This window comes from Macaca fascicularis, chromosome Y (genome assembly GCF_037993035.2).
Source record: "Macaca fascicularis isolate 582-1 chromosome Y, T2T-MFA8v1.1".
Taxonomy (NCBI): Eukaryota; Metazoa; Chordata; class Mammalia; order Primates; family Cercopithecidae; genus Macaca; species Macaca fascicularis.
The window spans coordinates 249,946-268,524 of record NC_132903.1 but is presented as its reverse complement, the minus strand read 5'-3'; the positions used below and the strand labels follow the sequence as shown (position 1 = coordinate 268,524).

The window sequence follows — 18,579 nt, the reverse complement described above, 5'->3', positions numbered from 1 at the left end:
CCTGCCACCACACCCGGCTAAATTTTGTATTTTTCATAGAGATGGGGTTTCACCATGTTGGCCAGACCGGTCTCGAACTCCTGACCTCAGGTGATCCACGTAGCACGGCCTCCCAAGCTGCTGGGACCACAGGCAGAGAACACCACGTCTGGATAATGGTTTTTTGTTTTTTGTAGAAATGCACATTTTGGCCGGGCGCGGTGGCTCACGCCTGTAATCCCAGCACTTTGGGAGGCCGAGGCGGGCGGATCACAAGGTCAGGAGATCGAGACCACAGTGAAACCCCGTCTCTATTAAAAATACAAAAAAAAAATTAGCCGGGCACCATGGCGGGTGCCTGTAGTCCCAGCTGCTCAGGAGGCTGAGGCAGGAGAATGGTGTGAACCCGAGAAGCGGAGCTTGCAGCGAGCCGAGATCGTGCCACTGCACTCCAGCCTGGGCGACAGAGCGAGACTCCGTCTCAAAAAAAAAAAAAAAAAAAAAAAATGCACATTTTGGATTCGGATATTTTTCAACTCAGGATGAGTGTATCAGAATGTCACCCGTCATAAGCCGAACAGCACCTGTAATATAGTAAATATAACTCATATTGTCTTATAGTATATAATACTGAATTATACGTTTATATAATATGCAATGTGTTGTATTCTGTTTTTCTGAGACAAACTCTCACTTTGTTGACCAGGCTGGAGTGCAGTGGCACCATCTTAGCTCACTGCAACCTCCGCCTCCCGGGTTCAAGCAATTCTCCCACCTCAGCCTCCAGGTAGCTGGGATTACAGGCGCCCGACACCACGCCCGGCTAATTTTTGCATTTTTTTTTTTTTCAGACGGAGTCTCGCTCTGACACCCAGGCTGGAGTGCAATGGCACAATTTCATCTCACTGCAACCTTCGCCTCCCAGGTTCAAGCAATTCTCCTGCCTCAGTCTCCCAAGTAGCTGGGATTACAGGTGCACATCATCAAACTTGGCTAATTTTTTTTTTTTTGTATTTTTTAGTAGAGATGAGGTTTTGCCATACGGGCAAGGGCTGGTCTGGAACTCCTGGGCTCACGCAATCCACCAGCCTCGGCCTCCCAAAGTGCTGGAATTACAGGCAAGAGCCTCTACGAAAAATTTAAAAATAAAATTAGCCGAGGATGGTGGCTCACGCCCATAGTCCCAACCACTCAGGAGGCCGATATGGGAGCATCGTTTGAGGCCAGGAGTTCGAAACCAGCCTGGACAATATAGCAAGACCCTCATCTCTCCAAAAAAAAAAAAAAAAAAAATTAAAATTAGCCCGGCATGACGGCATACACCTGTAGTCCCAGCAACTCAGGAGGCTGACACGGGAGACTCAGTGGAGCCCGCGGGGTTGAACCTGGGCAACAGAGCAAGACCTCAGCTGAAAAAAATAAAGAAAAGTTTGATGCCGACAGGATTTTTTCTTTGAGACAAAGAAACAAAAAAACCTCTGAAATGGTTACATTTTGATTTCTCTGAGATCCAGGGTGTATCACCTTGGGACATTATTACATGATTGTTGCCAAATGATCTCCCACCCACGGTGGCCAAAACTTGGCGTTTGAGTCCAGAAACATGCACATACACTAGACAAGTACATTGAGACCTTCATTAAAGCTCTTTGAATTGGCACCTTTTTTTTTTCTTTTCTTTTGGAGACGAGGTCTTGGTCTGTTGCCCAGGCCGGAGTGCAGTGGTGCGATCACAGCTCACGGCAGCCTCGACCTCCTAGGCTCAAGCGATCCTCCCACCTCAGCCTCCTGAGTAGCGGGGACTACAGGCGCACGGCACCACACCTGGATAATTCTTAAATTTTTTTTTTCTAGCGACCTAGCTCTTACTCTGTTGCCCAGGCTGCTCTCAATTATTTGGTCCTGCACTGAAACAACTGAGTTTCACTCTGTCCCCCGGCTGGAGAACAGTGGCGTGATCTCGGCTCACTGCAACCTCCGCCTCCCGGGTTCCCGCCATTCTCCTGCCTCAGCCTCCCGAGTAGCTGGGATGACAGGCACCTGCCACCACACCCGGCTAATTTTTGTATTTTTAGTAGAGACGGCGTTTCTCCATGTTGGCCGGGGCAGACATCAGCAAAATTCTATTTTTTTTTTTTTTGTTAGAGATGGAGTCTCACTGTTTCCCAGGCTGGAGTGCAATGGTGCGATCTCGGCTCACTGCAACCTCCGCCTCCCGGGTTCAAGCAATTCTCCCGCCTCAGCCTCCAGGTAGCTGGGATTACAGGCGCCCGACACCACGCCCGGCTAATTTTTGCGTTTTTTTTTTTTTTTCAGACGGAGTCTCGCTCTGTCGCCCAGGCTGGAGTGTAGTAGCCGGATCTCAGCTCACCGCAACCTCCGCCTCCCGGGTTCACGCCATTCTCCTGCCTCAGCCTCCTGAGTAGCTGGGACTACAGGTGCCCGTCACCTCGCCCGGCTAATTTTTGCACTTTTAGTAGACATGGGGTTTCACTATGTTCGCCAGGCTGGTCTCTAACTCTGGACCTCATGACCCGCCCACCTCAGCCTCCCAAAGAGCTGGGATGACAGGTGTGACAATACTACAATATTATTACCCTACGTAACGTATATATACATAACAGTATTCTATCCAACATATAATACGCTATATTGCTGCAATATGTATACACCTTACATACGTGGAACGTGTATGTAGGTTATGAAATAGATGGCTAATAGATTACGTATTGCATATTACGTATTATATCATTATATGAGATATATCATTATACTATGTATAAGTTATATAATCTATAACAATTGTAAAATATACTTAACGCACTGCACCGGCTCCGTAAACATGTGACACACACGTACTTATCCTTTTTTTTTTTTTTTTTTTTTTGAGACGGAGTCTCGCTCTGTCGCCCAGGCTGGAGTGCAGTGGCCGGATCTCAGCTCACTGCAAGCTCCGCCTCCCGGGTTCACGCCATTCTCCTGCCTCAGCCTCCCGAGTAGCTGGGACTACAGGCGCCGCCACCTCGCCCGGCTAGTTTTTTTTGTATTTTAATAGAGACGGGGTTTCACCGTGTTAGCCAGGATGGTCTCGATCTCCTGAACTCGTGATCCGCCCGCCTCGGCCTCCCAAAGTGCTGGGATTACAGGCTTGAGCCACCGCGCCCGGCCACACGTACTTATGTTAAAGGCAGCACACGATACGCTTGTCTTGCAGGTTGCCTTTCCTCATCTAAAAGCACGTCATGAACATGCTTCTCTTGGGAGCTGAGAGGTCCTCCTCATGCTGTTTCCTGGTGCCCACATCAGTCACCCCAATTCCAGGTGCGTGGCTCTCATCCCGCCCTTCCTGCCGAGGCCCTGGCTTTGTCCCTCGGTCCGTGTCTCGCCTTTGAGCTGTCCCTGTCTGACTAACATAGTGAAACCCCGTCTTTACTAAAAATACAAAAATTAGCCGGGCGTGGTGGTGGGCACCTGTAATCCCAGCTACTCAGGAGACTGAGGCAGGAGAATCGCCTGAGCCAGGAGGCGGAGGTTGCAGTGAGCTGAGATCACGTCATTGCACTGCAGCCTGGGAGACACAGCGTGATTCTGTCTCAATAAAAATAAAAAATAAAATAAAATGGGCCGAGCGCGGTGGCTCACGCCTGTAATCCCAGCACTTTGGGAGGCCGAGACGGGCGGATCACGAGGTCAGGAGATCGAGACCATCCTGGCGAACACGGTGAAACCCCATCTCTACTAAAAATACAAAAAACTAGCCGGGCGAGGTGGTGGGCGCCTGTAGTCCCAGCTACTCGGGAGGCTGAGGCAGGAGAATGGCGTGAACCCGGGAGCCGGAGCTTGCAGTGAGCTGAGATCCGGCCACTGCACTCCAGCCCGGGCGACAGAGCAAGACTCCGTCTCAAAAAATAATACTAATAAATAAAATCAAAGTGAGTCAGAAAGGAATCTGGAATTGATAACCCACTTTCTGTAAACCCAGTTCTGACTCTACCATGTGCCCCGTGGTTAGAAGAGTTCTCAAACTGGAGACCAAGGCCTATCTTGACGCATTTGTCTCACCAACAACTGCGGGGGACGTGGGATTTGGGGGACGTCCTGTCTCTGCCACTCAAGGTGCTGTGTTCAAACTGGTCCCAACGCCACAAACGCTTCGAGAAGGGCACGACCTTCTCCTCACCACCAACATCCACTGTATCCCATCTGCCACTGTGGCTATGCCCAGTAGCTGGGATTCCAGGCACCCAGCACCACGCCTGGCTAATTTTTTGTATTCTCTGTAGAGATGGGGTCTCATCATCTCTACACTATTTCCAAATAAGGTGCATAAAATCGTGCGTTTCTGGCCGGGGGCGGTGGCTCAGGCCTGTCATCCTGGCATTTTGGGAGGCCGAGGCGGGCGGGTGACCTGAAGTCAGGAGTTCGAGACCAGCCTGGCCAACGCTATAGGTGTGAGCCACCGGCCCTGGCGTGGGACCCTATTTGGAAATAGCATAGACATGAAATGAAACCCCATCTTTTTTTTTTTGAGACGGAGTCTCGCTCTGTCACCCAGGCTGGAGGGCAGTGCCCGGATCTCAGCTCACTGCAAGCTCCGCCTCCCGGGTTCACGCCATTCTCCTGCCTCAGCCTCCCGAGTAGCTGGGATTACAGGCGCCCACCATCATGCCCGGCTAATTTTTTTTTGTATTTTTTAGTAGAGACGGGGTTTCACCGTGTTAGCCAGGATGGTCTCGATCTCCTGACCTTGTGATCCCCCCGTCTCGGCCTCCCAAAGTGCTGGGATGACAGGCGTGAGCCACCGCGCCCGGCCGAAACCCCATCTCTAGAAAGAATACAAAAAATTAGCTGGGTGTGCTGGTGGGCGCCTGGAATCCCAGCAACTGGGGAGGCTGAGGCAGGAGAATCGCTTGAACCCGGGAGGCGGAGCTTGCAGTGAGCCGAGCTTGCACCACTGCACTCCAGCCTGGGGGACAGAGCGAAACTCTGTCTCAAAAAAAAAAAAAGTGTGTTTCTGCACGGAAATGCCTGACAGAGCCTTGAAGGTGGGGATTAAGAGTGAATCGCATTCCTGGGATTCTGGAACCAGAAAGTCACGGCAGCACTAACGCAGCGCGTGGCCGAGGCTTCCTGAAATCTGCTGCTCCCTGACCTCTGGGGCACGAAGAGGAGGCCTGAAAATAACCGGAACGGCTCCCGGACGGCAGCTGTTCTCCCCGGAGGCGTCCCTTCCACACAGGCTCCTTCGGAAGACAAAGACGGCAGATGGTGCCCGCCCAGCGAGCCCACGGCCTCCTCAGTCCTGGAGGGTGTGTGTGTGCGGGGGGCGGGGGCAGGCGGAGACGGCCGTGGTGTCTGGGGCAGCCTCCTCCGGCCGCTTCTCAGCAAGTCCCTCCGACCACGTCCGGATTTTCTGCTCACACCCAGTGCATTCGCTGTTGCAGTGACAGGGGGGTTGCCAGGGAGTAAAGTGACCACACAACGGCAGCTTAAAACATCAGGAATCCATCCTGTCCTTGTCCTGGACGTATTATGAGTCTGAGATGAAGGTGTCTCAGGGTCACACTCCTTCCAGAGCCTCTAGGGGAGGATCCTTCCTGCCTCTCCCAGCTCCTGGGGGCTCCAGGCGTCCCTGGGCTTGTGGCCGCATCACTCCAGTCTCTGCCTCCGTCTCCACGTGGCCTCCTCCTCTGTGTCTGTGTCTCCTCTTCTGTCTCTTACAAGGACACCTGCCATTGCATTTAGGGCCCAGCCTAATCCAGGACGATGTCATCTCCAGATCCTTAACTCATTACATCTGCAAAATTCGTTATTTCCAAATAACATCTCATTGCAGGTTCTGGGCTCTAGTATACGGACATATCTTTTCAGGGTCTGCTCTTCAACCCATTACAATTGGACCCAGTTTCCTCTAGAGGCTCTAGGGGAGGCTCCTTCCTGCCTCTCCCAGCTCCTGGGGGCTCCAGGCGTCCCTGGGCTTGTGGCCGCATCACTCCAGTCTCTGCCTCCGTCTCCACGTGGCCTCCTCCTCTGTGTCTGTGTCTCCTCTTCTGTCTCTTAAAAGGACACCTGTCATTCCATTTAGAGCTGAGCTAATCCAGGGTGATCTCATCTCAAGATACTCAACTGAATGACACCTGCAGAGACCTTATTTCTAAATGAGGTTCTATTCACAAGTCTACGGGTTAGGACATGGACAGATCTTTTGAGGTCACCATCCCAACCCACTGCAATTGTGTCTGGTTGTTTCTGGAGGCTCTAGGGGAGGATCCTTCCTGCCTCTCCCAGCTCCCGGGGACTCCAGGCGTCCCTGGGCTTGTGGCCGCATCACTCCAGTCTCTGCCTCCGTCTCCACGTGGCCTCCTCCTCTGTGTCTGTGTCTCCTCTTCTGTGTCTCAGAAGGATGCCCGTCATTGGATTCAGGACCCGTCCCACTCCAGGACGATCTCATCTCCAGGTCCTTCAGTTAATCACATCTGCAAGGACGCTATTTCCAAATAAGAAGCCAGGCCGTGGGCGGTGGCTCACACCTGTCATCCCAGCACTTTGAGAGGCCGAGGCGGACAGTTCCCTTGAGGTCAGCAGTTCGAGACCAGCCTGGCCAACATGGCGAAACCCCGTCTCCACTAAAAATACAAAAATTAGCCGGGCGTGGTGGCAGGTGCCTGTAATCCCAGCTACTCGGGAGGCTGAGGCAGGAGAATCGCTTGAACCCGGGAGGCGGCGTTTGCGGTGAGCTGAGATTGCATCATTACACTCCAGCCTGGGCGACAGAGCAAAAACTACGTCTCAAAAAAAAAAAAAAAAAAAGAAAAAAAAAGAGAGAGAGAGAGAGAGAAAAGAAAATGCCGTCTGCGGGTCCTTTGCAAACATTTCCTCCCAAAAGTCTCCTAGAATATGATAAAAAGCCACCGAGAATCTGGGTCCACTCGTCCCAGGCTCACAGTCTTTTCATTTCTGGCCGCCGATTCCCAGGCTTGACACGGTCCCACCCCCGGCTCTGAGCCCCGTCCGCACCCTGGAAGTCACAAGCCTCATCTTACAGGCTGGCGACGGCCGTGTCGGTCGGGATGGGCTTCTGATCCTCCATCACCTCCAAAGATTTAATCTTCCCCTTTTCTAAATTCATCTTAGGCGATCGTTGTCAGGTGCACCCGGCCCAGCAGCTTCTGACAAGGCCACCTCACCGGTCCCTGGAATCTCCGCGACTTCATGTAAACAGCGGCACGTGGCGGCCGCCTCTGGCCCTCGGCCCCGCATCCGTCGCCCGGTCTCGCTTCCATTAATTCTTCATTGGTGACCACACGACGTTTTTCTTTTTCTCCTTTTAAACGGAGATGTGATGAGTAAGGGAATCAGAGAAGGCCGGGGCCCTCGCCATGCAAGGCACATTTCGGCCCCCGATAGAATACTGAATGGGTTTCATTATTTCTTCCAGTAGCGGACGTCTGATGGCTGGAGCCGTGGTATTTCCACACGCCATCCATCACCGCGGCCGCGGCGGCACGCTGAATATTCCGACTAAATTGGAACGTGTTCCCTGTGAATAAGGGATTTCATTCAACCCTAGAAGATACACCGTCTCCGGGGAGAGGAAACTGAGTTGAAGGTTTTGCTGAAGATCGTATTATCAAAACACAGAGTTTCTTTTCCTCGTCGTCAAAACCTGACACACGGCCGTGGGGGACCGACAGGCCAGCAGAGAATTCAATTAGAGATGAAAACGGAAATCGGGCCTTTTCCCACTTACCTTTTATTTTGCCAAGCAAGTGGCGGCGGAGGCCGCTCGGGACAAAAGCGGGGGCTCGTGTGAAGGGTTCCTGGTTTCTGGAAGATGGATGAGGACACCGCCTGAAGCAGTTACGAAGAGGCAGGAATGTACCTTCACGGGCACGGTCTCTCCAGGGAGCTCATGAAAAGCCCCACAGCTTGCTCACGTCCCTGGGAACCCTGACACACAGCACCCTTTCCGTCCTGCCTTTCGCAGGTTTGGCAGGAGGCATCCGTCAGAGTGCCTGGCCTCTTCCCGACACAGTTACGGTTTTTTTTTTTTTTTTTTTGGAGGGAGTCTCGCTCTGTCGCCCAGGCCGGAGTGCGGTGGCGCCATCTCGGCTCACTGCAACCTCCGCCCCCACCGGGTTCAAGCCATTCTCCTGCCTCAGCGTCCCGGGTACCTGGGATTACAGGTGCCCGCCACCACATCCGGCTAATTTTTGCATTTTTTTTTTTCTTTTTCCTGAGACAGAGTCTCGCTCTGTCGCCCGGGCTGGAGTGCAGTGGCGCGATCTCGGCTCACTGCAAGCTCCGCCTCCCGGGTTCACGCCATTCTCCTGCCTCAGCCTCCCGAGTAGCTGGGACTACAAGCGCCCACCACCTCGCCCGGCTAGTTTTTTGTATTTTTTTTAGTAGAGACGGGGTTTCATTGTGTTAGCCAGGCTGGTCTCGATCTCCTGACCTTGTGATCCGCCTGCCTCGGCCTCCCAAAGTGCTGGGATTACAGGCGTGAGCCGCCGCGCCCGGCCTAATTTTTGCATTTTTAATACAGACGGGGTTTCACCATATTGGCCAGGCTGGTCTCGAACTCCTGACCTTGTGATCCGCCCACCTCGGCCTCCCAAAGTGCTGGGATTACAGGTGTGACCACAGCACTCTGGGAGGCCAAGGCAGAAGGATCGCTTGGGGTCAGGAGTTTGAGACAAGCCTGGGCAACAAAGCAAGACGCCCACCTCTACAAAAAGATGCAAAAATTAGCCAGGTGTGGTGGCACATACCTGTGGTCCCAGCCACTTGGAGGGTGAGGTGGGAGGGTTGCTTGAGCCTGGGAGGTTGAGGCTACAGAGAACTATGATCACACCACTGCACTCCGGCCTGGGCGACAGACAGAGCAAGACCCTGTCTCAAAAATAAATAAATAAAGGCCGGGCGCGGTGGCTCACGCCTGTCATCCCAGCACTTTGGGAGGCCGAGGCGGGCGGATCACGAGGTCAGGAGATCGAGACCATCCTGGCTAACACGGTGAAACCCCGTCTCTACTAAAAATATAAAAAATTAGCCGGGCGAGGTGGCGGCGCCTGTGGTCCCAGCTAGTGGGGAGGCTGAGGCAGGAGAATGGCGGGAACCTGGGAGGCAGAAATTGGATTGAGCTGAGATCGCGCCACTGCACTCCAGCCTGGGCGACAGAGCGAGACTCTGTCTCCAAAATAAAAAATAAAAAACAGAGAAAAATAAAAGAACCTTCACACAAAACTCATAGCTACTTTGAGAGAAAACTGACTTTACATCAAACTTACATGCATTTGTGGCTGCTTTGGAGTCAACTGACAGAAACAGAGATTATTTCTGTTTGTTTTGTTTTATTTTTGAGACAGAGTCCCGCTCTGTCGCCCAGACTGGACTGCAATGGCGCGATCTCGGCTCACTGCAATCTCAGTCTCCCGGGTTCAAGCGATTCTCCTGCCTCAGCCTCCCGAGTAGCTGGGATGACCGGCATCTGCTACCATGCCTGGCTGACATTTGTATCTTTAGTAGAGACGGGGTTTCACCGTGTTGGCCAGGCTGGTCTCGCTCTCCAGACCTCGTGATCCGCCCGCCTCGGCCTCCCAAAGTGCTGGGATGACAGGCGTGAGCCACCGCGCCCGGCCAGGATTTCTTTCTTTCTTTCTTTTTCCTTTTTTTAAGTCATCATGCGGAATGCAAGCAGCAGATATAAACTTGATCCCTGTTTGACCTCTCACTGCATACGCCTAGCTGGGAGCTTTGGGCCAGCCCAGGACCAGGGAGATCCTACACCTGCCAGGCGCTTCCTCTGGGGCATCTCCAGGTCTGGAGCTTTAGCGTCCGATCAACCACCCAGGGCTGCGGTGCGAAGGCCGACTGATATCCAGAGCACGTCATGCAGGGGGTGAGTTTGCACTTCTGAGCAGCTGCAGGTGTGTGAACCTCACAACGTGGGGCCCTGTGGGCTGCAGAGGCTGTGGCCACACAGGAGACCCAGGCTCAGGTGGGTGAAGGGAGGAGCTGCTCTCCCTCTACAACCGTCGTGGCTCCCACCTTCCTCACCCCCCAAGGAAGCTCCGGGATCTTCCTCTCTACTCTTCCCTCCCCGTTCTCGCTTTTTATTTTATTTTTACTTATTTTTTTCAGATGGAGTCTCGCTCTGTCGCCCAGGCTGGACTGCAGTGGCACGATGCCGGCTCACCGCAACCTCCGCCTCCCGGGTTCAAGCGATTCTCCCGCCTCAGCCTCCCAAGTAGCCAGGATGACGAGCACCCGCCATCATGCCCAAGTAATTTTTGTAGATACGGGGTTTCACCCTGTTGGTCAGGCTGGCCTCGAACTCCTGACCTCAGGCGTTCCCCCGGCACCTCGGCCTCCCAAAGTGCTGGGATGACAGGTGTGAGCCACCACGTCTGGTTGCTTTTTAAAAATTAATGCTTTTAAGGACAGGGTCTTTCACTCCTGCCTAGGCTGGAAAGCGGTGGTGAGATCTCGGTTCACCGAATCCTCAACCTCCCAGGCTCAATCGATCTTCGCACCTCAGCCTCCCGAGTAGCTGGGACCACAGGTGCACACGACGATGTCCAGCTAACTTTTTTACATTTTCTCTAGAGATGGGGTCTTGCCATGTTGCCCAGGCTGGTCTTGACCTCCTGGGTTCAAACAATCCTCCTGCCTCGGCCTCCCAAAGTGCTGGGATGACAGGCGTGAGCCATTGCACCCGGCCTGCCGTCACCGTTGTCTCCCCAGGATGATTCCGCTGGCCACCCAGCAGCCCTGCAAGACGGACAGACCCAAACGGGCAGGGCGTCCATCCTGCTGTAGGGCAGCTTGGATAACTGGAGCTGGCCACATGCCAGCAAGCTCTGCACACCTCACGCCCTGCCAGCCTGGGGGCCCGACAGCACCTCTTTGTTCTCCCACAGCGGAGCCTGCGCCGAGGCCCCAGCGCACACTGAAGAAACATTCTGTTTCTGCCCTGAGTTTATTTCTGTCCTGTTGGCCCTGGGCCTCGCCGCTGCGCCCCAGGACCCTGGCAGATAAAGCTCTCTTGTGCTAGCGTTGAAAGGAATCCTTTCCCCTCACAACCGCAGTGATGCCTCACACAGGGACTCAGTGAACACCACGTTTGTTCTTTGAAAAGATGCCTGTGTAGGAGACACACTCTAAACAGAGATCTGTATTAATATATCCACTTCCCCGTAGAAATCACGGCGTCGCGCACACACACACACACACACACGTGTGCTTCCCGGTTAGTCAAAATAAGTTCACAGAATTCCTGCGTGATGCGGCTCTTCTGACCAAGAGCGCTCGGATTTTTATGTCCGGTCATGGAACACAACCTGAAATTGAAATCAGGACGGACGCAACACAAAACCGTCGTTGATGAGTGACTGACGCCGGGCGCGGTGGCTCACGCCTGGAATCCCAGGAGGCCAAGACAGAAGCAAAGGCAGGAGGAGGGCTTGAGGCCAGGAGTGTGAGACCAGCTTGGGCAACAGAGCCAGACCTTCTCCCTATCAACAACAAAATTAAAAATTAGCCAGGCATGGTGGCGTGTGCCTGTTGTCCCAGCTGCTTGGAAGGCTGAGGTTGGAGGATTGCTTGAGCCGGGAGATCAAGGCTGCACTGAGCTAAGACCGCAGCTTGGGTGACAGACCAAAACCCTGTCTCAAACGAACGAAAAGAGTTACTTAGGCCGGGCGTGGTAGCTCACGCCTGTAATCCCAGCACTTTGGGAGGCCGAGGCGTGTGGATCATTTGAGGTCAGGAGTGCGAGACCAGCCTGTCCGACATGGTGAAACCCCGTCTCTACCAAAAATACAAAAAATTAGCCAAGCGTGGTGACGGGCGCCTGTAATCCCAGCTGCTCAGGAGGCTGAGGCAGGAGGATCCCTTGAACCCAGGAGGCAGAGGCTGCAGTGAGCCGAGATCTCACCATTGCACTCCAGCCCGGGCAACAGAGCGAGGCTCCATCTCAATAAATAAATACGTAAAACTCCAAAAAAGAGTTACTTATTGAGTCTAGCTGGATTGATGCAGCTCAGAAGTAGGAGACCCTGGCTCATAAAAGACCTTGAATTTACTCTAAAAGGGTGCAAACCCAGCTGAAACCCTATTTTGATAAAAACATGAATAAAAGGGGGGGGGAGTAAGACGTAAAGGAAAGAGGTGCATGTGTGCCAGAGAGAGGATAATGCAATGTCTTGATGGACACTGCTGAAAGCACAAACACACACAACCCCTGGGTCAAGTTATTTAAAGAACTAACGTCACATCCCCGGACGTAGACGATTTTTGCAATTTTCAAAGCAGTGGACGCTCATCCCAGCACTCCAACGTTTACAGGGGTCCAACGCCTCCAACCTGTCTTTACTGTCTGATAAGCAAAGCTAACAGAAACGGGGCCCTTTGGGTCCCACGGAGCCCGTTATATTGAAAAGTTGCATTTATTTTTCCCCCGCGCGCTCCCGCAGGCCGCACGCTCGCTCCCGAGCTCGGCGGGCGCGCACCCCGCATGCTCGCTCGTTCCCGGTGCCTCCCACTGCGCAGGCGCACTCCCGTCCCCCAGCCCCGCCCGCTCACACACCTTCCAGCCTCTGCCTCGCGCCCCGCGGGCAGGCACTGCGCATGCTCACCCGACCGGCCTCCCGAACGAAGCGCCTCCACCGCTACGCACGGCGCATGCTCCATGCGGAGGCTGCCCCTCCCCTCGCTCTGGCAGGGACGCATTGCGCATGCTCGCATCTCCGCCGCTCTAAGGCCGCCTCGCCGCCATGGGCCGCACCTCTTAAATTCCTAAACGCAGAAAGGGCTCGGGCGGGACGGCCGCCACAGCCCCTCCTCCGTCCTGACCGCAGCCGCTTGGCCCCACCAAAGCCTCCTGCAAAGGCTCCGAGGGCCGCGGTGCGCGCGGGGGCCAGCGGCGGCGTCGCCCGGTGATGACGTCGTCGCGATGACGCGGCGCAGTGACGTGAACGCGGGCGCCGTTGTTTGGGGCGCGCCCGTTTTGAAGCTGCCCTGAGCGGCGCGGGCCGGACCGCGCCCCGTCCTCGGTCTCCCCGAACCCCGCGAGTCTGCGCAGTTCCCGAGGCGCGGGCCTCGTTCCCTGCGCCGCGCCCCCTCAGCAGGCGGGGCTCGCATCCCCCGGGTCCGTCCGGGCCGGACCGAAGCCCCCGGGGCGGGGTGCGGGCGTTCCGGGGCGCCCCGGGCCCAGCCCCCGCCATGCCGCCCGGCAAGGTCCTGCAGCCGGTGCTGAAGATGAAGGTGGACGAGCTGTTCCTGTACTGGCTCAGCGAGGCCAGCACGCAGCGGATGCTGCAGGACTGCCTGCGCCGGATCAAGGCGCCCGGGCGGGACCCGCCGACCGCGGGGGACGGGGAGCTGCCCGGGGTCTGGCCCGCGGCCCCGCTCGCCGCCCCCAGACCCGGCGGGCTCGACCTCGCGGCAACCCCCGGCCCGGGCCCCGCGCTGCCCCTGGGCGCCGCCTCCAGCCCCAGGAACGCGCCCCACGCTCGAGGCACCCGTAGATCCGCAGGGACGAGAGTAGTAAGTGACTCTTCCTTCTGCTAACACCTGCGCAGGTGGCTCTGGAAGCTTAGCGGGCGCGTGGCTGCGCGGTGGAGGCAGGTGGGAGAGCGTCAGACCCCAAAACGGTTTCATATTGAGTCTGTTCCCCGCCCCGACCCGCCCCCCCCCCACACACACACACAGAAAGTTGCACCTGCTGAACATTCCGTCATTGACAGTTGTCAACCTAAATATCACACAATTTATAAAGGTACAAAGGCTTTCTTCCTCTTTATTTGATGCTATTCTATTCCATTCTCTTTATTTTATTTTAATTTAATTTAATTTTATCGTGAGACGGGGTCTTGCTCTGTCGCCCGGGCTGATGGCCCGATCTCGGCTCACCGCAACCTCCGCCTCCCGGGTTCAAGCGATTCTCCTGCCTCAGCCTCCCGAGGAGCTGGGATGACAGGCACCTGCCACGACGTCCGGCTCATTTTTGTATTTTTACTAGAGACGGGGTTTCACCATATTGGCCAGGCTGGTCTCGAACTCCTGACCTCAAGTGATCCGCCCGCGTCGGCCGCCCGAAGTGCTGGGATGACAGACGCGAGCCACGGCGCCCGGCCCCTTTTTTGTTTATTTGAAATTTTTTTGGAGATAGGGTCTTGTTCTGTCTCCTAGACTGGAGTGTGCAGTGGCACAAACAGCTGGACTTCCTGCCTCAGCCTCCCCAGTAGCTGGGATTACAGGCCTGCACCATCACGCCAGGCTAATTTTTGTGTTTTTTTGTTTGTTTTTGTTTTTAGACAGGAGGTCTTGCTGTGTTACCCAGAGTACTGTATTTCTTAAACGTCATTTATTTCACAGAAGGTGATTATTCACTGCAGGTGAGACGCACAGCCTCCGGCTAATGTGCTTGTAATCTCAGCTAAGCCGGGAGGCTGAGGCAGGAGAATCACTAGAAGCTGGGAGGCTGAGGCTGCACTCTAGCCTGGGCAACAGAGCAAGACTCCATCTCGGAAAAAACAAAACAAAACTAAACTAAAAGCAAGCACTTGGGGGGAAGAAAAGATGAGACAGGAATTTATGCTCAGTGGGTTGGCCAAGTGTATGTATGCAAGAAGTTACAGGAAGCGCTATGGATTTTCACCAAGGGAGTCCTGACACATGGGTGTTGAACAAATATGCATGTTACCTACTCCCAAGTTGATATTGCAGTGGAGACTTAACATTTAAAGGCAGTATAGTTAGGCCCCCCCAGGTCAAAAGGTGAAGCAAGTTTGCAGCCCCTCTAAACCTGCCAGAACCAGTCCGTGGTAGGTGGTTATCAGGATAAAGTGACTGCAATCAGTCTCTCTTTTTTTTTTTTTTTGAGACGGAGTCTTGCTCTGTCGCCCAGGCTGGAGTTCAGTGGCACCATCTGGGCTCACTGCAAGCTCCGCCTCCCGGGTTTACGCCATTCTGCCTCAGCTTCCCGAGTAGCTGGGACTACAGGCGCCCACCGCCACCAAACCTGGCTATTTTTTTGTATTTTAGGTAGAGATGGGATTTCACCTTGTTAGGATGATCTCAATCTCTTGACCTCGTGATCTGCCCACATCGGCCTCCCAGGGTGCTGGGATGTGCCCGCCGACAGCAGTGTATTTTTAAAAATGCTTCCTGTCGTTTTATACTATGCAGTTTAAAGCAATAAAACATTGCTTCCAGATGTTTTAGACATACATATGGCTGGTGCGTCTTGTGGCCCGAGAATATGACGGAAGCCTGAAATACTCAGAATGTTCCCTTGGAACTTGTTTATACCATTTGAAATTTTTTCAGCTCAACACTAGCCTCCCATCAGCAGCACTAATAAGCATGTCACGCAGTGATTATTTATGTAGCACCATAGTTTTCCAGCCCCAATGGTCCAGCCTCTACTTGCTGAGGGAGAGGTGGGTGGCAATCCGAGGTGAGCTCCTTGGGTTCTAAATTCCTGGTGGTTGTCCGACGTGTTCTGATCGATCTAGAACGTTTTCCAAAAGTACGTGTGGATGAAAACGTGAACCAGAAATGGAGGCAGCTTGGAGACCGCCTGGCTCAGGCCCTCCCGATCCCGATCCAGGAGGGGACTCAGGGCCCCAGGACGCATCTCTTGAGCTCCGGCCCAATGTGCTCTCCCGGTTGCCGATGAGCTGCCATTTTGTCGTTAAACGTGTTGAATGACAGCCAGACACTAAGGTAAATGCTTGAATGTTGTGACTTTGCATGAATTCTCCTACGGCTGGGAATATCGACAGAAGGTCAGGTCTGTGCAAACAAGGCCGTCTGGGTGCATGGGAAAAGATGATACATTCTGTACATCGGGCAACAAGCCTCTAACAAGAGGAAATTAAGTTCCGAAGGTGTTCACAGCAGGGAGAGGTCGTTTCTCTCCTGGAGAAAGTTTTGAGGAGGAAGTGAGTAGCGGGACTTGGGAAATGCACTGAGTTTATTGGGTATGGGGGGGCAGGACCAAGGGAGGCCGCTCCAGGAGGGATGACGGACAGAGTGTGAAAATGAGACCAGGCACAGTCGCTCATGCCTGTAATCCTAGCACTTTGGGAGGCTTAGGCGGGTGGATCACCTGAGGTCAGGAGTTCAAGACCAGCCTGGCCAACACGGTGAAACCCCATCTGCACCAAAAATACAAAAATGAGCCAGGCATGGTGGTGCGTGCCTGTAATCCCAGCTACTCAGGAGGCTGAGGTAGGAGAATCACTTGAACCCGGGAGGCAGAGGTTACAGTGAGCCGACATTACACCACTGCACCCCAGCCTGGACAACAGAGAGAGACTCTGTCTCAAAAAAAAGAAAAAAAAAAGAAAAAGGGTAAGATGTTCAGGTCGTGTTGAGTGACTGGAGTGGTCTAACGAGAGAAGCAGAAGGAAGGATGCGTGTGGATCATGGCGTGGCGGCCGTGACTGAGCTTGTCTGGGACCTCAGGTTTGCTTTAAACGTGTCTTCCTGTTTGGGACCCGTGGCTTACTTCAGAAGTGAATAACTTAGAAGGATGTGTCTGTTCATTGGGACAAAAGGGATGCGGAAAAGATTTTCATAAATGAAACAGCTTTTTCTCACCCACACAGGTCCAAGATTGGGTATGAGCTGTCGGGAGGGTTTGTTCTAGGTCCGTTGAACTCCCCAGGCAAAGGTGAAAGGGAAGGCATGTCCGTTGTGAAAACATTACGTGGCACTTTCAAAGCGGATGTAACCAGCGCTGCCGTGGCTGTTTTACGTTATCTGCACCTTCACCGCTCCTGAGCAGAGAGATTGCACTGTGTGTTTGAAAGCGGTGCTTGCAATGGCTCCCTCCCATCTCTAGGGAAGAGAGACCCGTCGTACAAATTAGAAAATGTGAGCGTTGGCCGGGTGCGGTGGCTGAATCCCAGCACTTTGGGAGGCCAAGGAGGGAGGATCACTTGAGGCCAGGAGTTTGCGCCCAGCCTGGGCAACATAGCGAGACTCCCCCGTGTCTATAAAATAATAAAATCAGCCAGGCATGGTGGTTCATGCCTGAAGTCCCAGCTGCTTGTGAGGCTGAGGCAGGAGGGTCCCAGGAGTTCGAGGCTGCAGTGAGCTATGTCTGTGCCACTGCACTCCCGCCGGGGCAACAAAGTGAGACCCTGTCTCTAAAAAAAAAAAAAAAAGAAAAGGAAAGGAAATGCCAGTATCGATGGGCTGATGATGCAAGCCAGGGTGCTTCTGCTGGGGGCACCCTAAATGCACCTTTAAAGTAAGTTGTTACAAGGGGAAGTAAGAACTTCATGTCGATGACCTGCCTTTTTTTTTTTTTTTTTTTTTTGAGGTGGAGTTTCGCTCTTGTCTCCCAGGCTGTGGTGCAATGTCACAGTCTCAGCTCCCTGTAACCTCCACCTGCTGCAGTTCAGATGATTCTCCTGCCTCAGCCTCCCAGGCAGCTGGGACTACAGGTGCCCGCCACTACACCTGGTTAATTTTTGTATTTTTAGTAGAGACGGGGTTTCACCATGTTGGCCAGGCTGGTCTTGAACTCCTGACCTCAGGTGATCCGCCCGCCTCGGCCTCCCAAAGTGCTGGGATGACAGGTGTGAGCCACCGCGCCCGGCCGTGTTCCAAAAGCCTTGTACGGAAAGAGGAAACGTGGCAGTAAAGTCCGCAGGGGCGTGTGTCACCCGGCGTGACAGGACGGGGCGCGTGGCCTGAGCGTGAGGATCGCACCTCCATGGGCTGGCTGCCCCCGCATTTTGGGTTTGATCTTTGAGTTTCGGAGGGAGATCGTAGGAGGTTGGCTCCTAATCTGGTTCCCCCAGCTGCGTTTGGGAGGCCGTCTGTGTGTGGTGCTGGTCTGAACTCAACGGGCGGCACCTCTGCTCTGTGAGTCTGCGCCCCGCATCGTGGGGGACTGGGTGGCGCCTCTGCCCAGTGCCCTGTGAGTTTGCGCCCCGCATCGTGGGGGACTGGGTGGCGCCTCTGCCCTGTGCCCTGTGAGTCTGCGCCCCGCATCGTGGGGGACTGGGCGGCGCCTCTGCCCTGTGAGTTTGCGCCCCGCATCGTGGGGGACTGGGCGGCGCCTCTGCCCTGTGAGTTTGCACCCCACATCGTGGGGGACTGGGCTGCGCCTCTGCCCTGTGCCCTGTGAGTTTGCGCCCCGCATCGTGGGGGACTGGGCTGCGCCTCTGCCCTGTGAGTTTGCGCCCCGCATCGTGGGGGACTGGGTGGCGCCTCTGCCCTGTGCCCTGTGAGTTTGCGCCCCGCATCGTGGGGGACTGGGCTGCGCCTCTGCCCTGTGAGTTTGCGCCCCGCATCGTGGGGGACTGGGTGGCGCCTCTGCCCTGTGCCCTGTGAGTTTGCGCCCCGCATCGTGGGGGACTGGGCGGCGCCTCTGCCCTGTGAGTTTGCACCCCACATCGTGGAGGACTGGGCGCACTTATTTAAATCGTCTCCTGGTGGTTTGAGCACACTGCCTCTGGGGCTGTCTTTAAGCTTCTGTTTGGAGACTTAGAGGGGGTCAGAGGCCGACTTCTGAATCCTCAAGGACAGTAGGGAAATGAGAAGGATGGAGGGATGCAGGGACGGCTGGAGAAGGGA

The 18,579-nt window shown here is 54.5% G+C and overlaps 1 protein-coding gene and 1 long non-coding RNA gene across 8 annotated transcripts in view; one reads left to right on the top strand and one right to left on the bottom strand.

Annotated features, from left to right (window-relative positions):
• Window positions 1-483: 483 nt before the first annotated feature.
• Window positions 484-12,931, bottom strand: LOC141409485 (uncharacterized). 3 transcript variants are annotated; one of them, XR_012430420.1, is made up of 2 exons: window positions 12,569-12,931; window positions 484-563 (listed from the first exon to the last, which is right to left on the bottom strand). It is a non-coding gene; the product is annotated as an uncharacterized lncRNA (long non-coding RNA). The 3 variants fall into 3 exon arrangements; XR_012430421.1 differs by lacking the exon at window positions 484-563 and adding an exon at window positions 11,255-11,495; XR_012430422.1 differs by lacking the exon at window positions 484-563 and adding an exon at window positions 11,255-11,495 and having other exon boundaries at window positions 12,618-12,931.
• Window positions 12,932-12,967: 36 nt separating this feature from the next.
• LOC102144074 (serine/threonine-protein phosphatase 2A regulatory subunit B'' subunit beta) overlaps window positions 12,968-18,579 on the top strand; it is a 38,429-nt gene continuing 32,817 nt past the window's right edge. For 2 of the 5 annotated variants that reach the window (XM_074030345.1, XM_074030343.1), the window contains exon 1: window positions 12,968-13,527. In XM_074030345.1, the coding sequence (XP_073886446.1) occupies window positions 13,204-13,527 (324 nt within the window). In that variant the 5' untranslated portion in view covers window positions 12,968-13,203. Of the gene's footprint in view, window positions 13,528-15,500; window positions 15,712-18,579 lie in introns of all 5 variants that reach the window. The other 3 variants (XM_074030352.1, XM_074030346.1, XM_074030348.1) reach the window with 2 other exon arrangements.